The 5,000-nt window shown below is 37.2% G+C and overlaps 1 protein-coding gene across 4 annotated transcripts in view; it reads right to left on the bottom strand.

The window, feature by feature from the left end:
- LOC125032414 (tubulin beta chain-like) overlaps positions 1-5,000 on the bottom strand; it is a 29,546-nt gene that overhangs the window by 19,894 nt on the left and 4,652 nt on the right. For all 4 annotated transcript variants that reach the window (XM_047623525.1, XM_047623526.1, XM_047623523.1 and 1 more), the window contains exon 2: positions 230-338. In XM_047623525.1, coding sequence (XP_047479481.1) covers positions 230-338 — 109 coding nt within the window. The remainder of the gene's footprint in view (positions 1-229; positions 339-5,000) is intronic.

Genomic DNA, 5,000 nt, shown 5'->3' with positions numbered 1-5,000 from the left:
TAATGCGGGATAAAGAGAGAGGAGATGTGAAAGAAATAATGCGAGAGAAAGAGAGAGAGGATAACAAACAAAGAAAGGAATGAATAGCCTAAAAACAAAATATATAAATAACTAAACCAAATAAATAAAGAAGAAACACGAAAACACAAAGCGCAAGAAACAGACACTTCAACCAACTAAACGGCAAATGGGGGGCGAAAACGTTGCCAGAGACCCGCCGTCGCCTCACCTGTCGCCTCATTGTAGTAGACATTGATGCGCTCGAGTTGTAGTTCGTGGTTGCCTTCGTAGGTGCCCTGCGGAGTGATGTTGTGCTCGTCGCTGATGATCTCCCAGAACTAGAAGGAGGGAAAGGGGGGGTTATTAGATTGGTCTGGGCATTCAGCCAATTTATATGCACGCGCGCAAACACACACACACACACACACAAAAAAAAAAAAAAATTATATATATATATTTGTGTGTGTGTGTGTGTGTGTGTGTGTGTGTGTGTGTGTGTGTGTGTGTAATAACATTAATAACAGTAATAACCACAATAATAATGATAATGATAATAATGACAATAGTAATAATAGTAAAACTCATAATGATATTGGTAAGAATAGTGATGATAATAATGATGATGAAAATGATAATAATTATGATTATGATGATAGAGATAATGATAATAATGATAATGAAAAAATAATTGATGATAGTAATGATAATGATAATAATAACAATACCGATAATGATGATGATAATGATAATGATAATGATAATAATAATGATAATGATAATAATAATAGTAATGATACTACTACTACTACTAATGATAATGATAATAATAATGATATCAATAATAACTATGATGATGATGATGATAATAATAATAACAAAAATTACAATGACAATAATAATGGTAATAATGATAACAATGATAATTATGATGATAATAATTGACAAAAGTAATGAGAAATATAATAATGATAATGGTGTTGATAATAATAAAGACAATGGTGATATGAGATAATATTCTCAGAAGCATTCAACGATATGTCTGATAGTGAGCTTATATTTTCATAAAAGACATTGTTAAAATCTGAAAATCTGGAACTGATTAATCTCCTTTCCTTTATTTTCACTCTTTAATATCATCCAACTAAAAGTTTAGAATTACCCATTCTTAATCTATTCATCTTGCGTTGACTGTGTGTGTGTGCTTATATATATATATATATATATATATATATATATATATATATATATATGACTGCCGCCATGGTCCAGTGGTTAGAGCACTGGGCTCCGACCCTCGTCCCGAGTTCAATTCCCCGTCGCGGCGGTCGTAAAAGTGCCTGCGCGTTGACTGCTGCCTCGAGCACAAGAAAACGACATATCGCCTTGAGAAGTCAGACGCAGGTGTCGTAGGGGAAGTCACCGCCGTGGCACAAGTGGTAGCGTGCTGAACCGCGGTTGATTAGGAAGGGCATTCAATCAGGCAAGGGTGACATCGCCATGTAACCTCTCAATAGTGAATTGAGAGGCCTATGTCCTGCAGTGGAATGAATGGCTGTTAAAAAGAAAAAAAAAAAGGGAAAAAAAATATATATGTATATATATGTATATATAATATATAATATATATGTATATAATATAATATATATATATATATATATCATATAATGTATACATTATATATATATATGTATATACATACTTATATAATAAATAAATAAAATATATATATATATTTATATATATACATATATATACACATACACACACATATATACACGTGCATATATATATATATATATATATATATATATATATATGTATATATATATATATTTTTTTTTAACAGCCATTCATTCCACTGCAGGTCATAGGCCTCTCTCAATTCACTTATTGAGAGGTTATATGGCAGTGTCACCCTTGCCTGATTGGATGTCCTTCCTAATCAACCGCGGTTGGGCGCTCTAACACTTGTGCCACGGCGGCGACTTCCCCTACGACACCTGCGTTTGACTTCTCGAGGTGATATGTCGTTTTCTCGCGCTCGAGAAAATATATATGTATATGTATATGTATATATATACATATACATATACATATACATAACACATACATATATCTGTGTGTGTGTGTATGTGTGTTGTGTGTATGTGTGTGTGTGTGTGTGTGTGTGTGTGTGTTTGTATGTGTGTGTGACACAATATAAGGTCGATGTAATTAGTGAGTGTATGACAACCAAATTACAAAAAAGAAAAAAAAGAAAAAACAAACAAGTAGGCATAAAATAAAAGAAAATAAATCTGGGCGTATATGAGTCGATTTAACTAAGATGTGTAAAGATCTTTTTATATGCAGCGTGAATCTTCATTAAAATTTGCTGGTTTCAGGTCGTACACATTTGTAATAATTTATGTGAAATCAAATAACTGTGACAGTAATTTTTTCCTTCTTCGATATAAGTCGATCGACTTATACTGAAGGAAAAATACTTTAATGCATACTTTACAAATATACGAGTACACTTTGGAAAAAACTAACAAATTATTTAAAGGTCAGATGTTATGGTGTACATGTTTATTCAAATCTAATTAATATATTGACTGTAATAAAATGAATTACAGTCTAATTGTTATCAAACTTTTCGGAATAACTCGTTACCCTTCTAATTTCCTTGAAAATAACTAACCTCTCTTATTGTTGCATATTTCCGACCTGAGAGTAGCTCAAAATATAAACGTTACCCCGAATCAGCTAACTAAACAAATATCGTTCATACTTTGAATCAAAATCAATGGAAATAAACGCAAGATCAATCCCGCGCTCTCACAGAAAACGGGCGATTTGGCAGCGCAAGAGGAGCTTGACCTCGAGAGACTTTGTTGTGGCAACGCGGGAGTTCGATTGCTCGTCGTCAGGCAGGACACGCTGAAGAAGTAAGTCAGTTGTTGTAACTATGGAGAGAGAGAGAGAGAGAGAGAGAGAGAGAGAGAGAGAGAGAGAGAGAGAGAGAGAGAGAGAGAGAGAGAGAGAGAGAGAGAGAGAGAGAGAGAGAGAGAGAGAGAGAGAGAGAGAGAGAGAGAGAGAGAGAGAGAGAGAGAGAGAGAGAGAGAGAGAGAGAGAGAGAGAGAGAGGTATTCAAGGTGATTGAGCCCAGTAAAGAAAGGTTCACGTATATCAATAAACACAGTTAATAACATAATTTATCTATACTCAGTATTACACTTTCCTATTATAACCACATACGTTCTGACTAATCTTCCAGTTTAACAAACACGTTATTTTTACCATTGTCAAATTCCACCATGATAAGCAGAAGCTAGTGCCCTTAAGACCCGTGGAATAATCATAACTGAATTCTCGACATTCCGAGTGGATGACGAAGCACGTGCCACCTGATCGACATTTAGACATCGACCGCCCATTTCCAGGAGAACGATCATATATTGACGAGTGGGCAACGTTTTTTTTTTTCTCTTGTTTTTCACATTTGCACACGATTTTTTTGATTTTTTTGGATTGTGGATTGTTTTATTTTTCTCTGTCTCTGTATTTATAAGCATACTTTATATTTCTTTTTTAGCAGAAGGTGACGGTTACTATGATTTATGCCCAGATTATTATTTTCTGTAGCGTTTTGTCCTAAAGTGCATTTAGTACAGAAACTCACTTGAAACCGTTTCTTATTTAGAGTTTCTGGTGTTATTGTTTTGAGTGTCGTCTTTCGATGGATAGAATATGGCACACCATGAAAAAAATGAATCTTCCCTCCCCGGGGCATTCATCGTATAATGATAATGATAATAATGATAATAATAAATATGATCATCATCGTCGTTGTCGTTATCATTATAATAATTACTATTATGATAAATACCCAGCAATTAATTTGGGTGTTGAAATCTAATTCATACTGGCAGAGAAAGAGAGAAGAGAGACAGATAGACCTACAAAGAAAATGAGAAAAAGAGTCAGACAGACAAAGACAAAGAGAAGGCGAATGAAACCGAGAAATCCAAGGAAAACAACCACATAACGATGGCGCCCGAGCTCTTGCGGGACTCTCTGCGTGTGGTTTCAGCCCGCGCCGTTCTCTAATACCCGGTTGTTTCTTGGAACATCAGTGGGGCATTTGCGATATTGAGGAGAAGAGGGGGAATAGGATTCTCCCCTCCTCCAAGGAGGAGGGGAGAATCCAAAAACCTTATTAGCCACTTAACTTCAAGGAAAAGATGGCGTAATAAGGGGTCTATTTGTAAAATGGAGTGTTCCCTGTGGACCGCCTGCGACACTGCAGTCTCTCTCTCTCTCTCTCTCGCTCTCTCTCTCTCTCTCTCTCTCTCTCTCTCTCTCTCTCTCTCTCTCTCTCTCTTTCTCTCTCTCTCTCTCTCTTATATTCACCTCATTCTCGTCTCTCGTTCTTTGAGGCTTCAGTCTTCTTAAGAATATGGAAAATATTTCCCCATAAATATCGTCATCAAAACATGGTAATTATATTCAGAAAATATACGCAGTTACTTCACCGTTTTTAACATAATGCCGTGGCCTGTCCTTATTGACCTCTTCTATCTTAACACCCATGTATGTGTGTGGGCGGGGTGATGATATCCATGGTGATATTTACTTCCCTTCTAATCAAAGTGCCTCATTCCACAGTGGGGATCTCACGAAGGCAGGTAGGAAAGCCTAACGCATGGTACGAGCATTCTCTCTGACCTTTGTCTAAGTGGGTCACGGAAAGGGCGAGGGGAAGGGGAAGGGGGGGGGGGGCAGTAATGGTTTATGAGAAGGGAGGGGATAAGGAGGAAAAAGGGGGGTGGGGGTAAGGGCGATGAGGGCGGGGAATGGGGTAGGAGGTTATAGGGGGTGATACGTGCAGGGGTAAAGGTGGGGGTAAGAAGAGAGGAGGGGTTAGGGTAGGGAGAGAGGAGTTACGAGCAAGGTGTTAGGGTAGGATGGAAGGAGGTACGAACTGGGGATAATGGAGAAGGGGCAGAGGAGAGGAA

This window comes from Penaeus chinensis, chromosome 14 (assembly GCF_019202785.1).
Source record: "Penaeus chinensis breed Huanghai No. 1 chromosome 14, ASM1920278v2, whole genome shotgun sequence".
Taxonomy (NCBI): Eukaryota; Metazoa; Arthropoda; class Malacostraca; order Decapoda; family Penaeidae; genus Penaeus; species Penaeus chinensis.
Note: the sequence above shows the minus strand (reverse complement) of the source record. Positions and strands in the feature narration are given on the sequence as shown.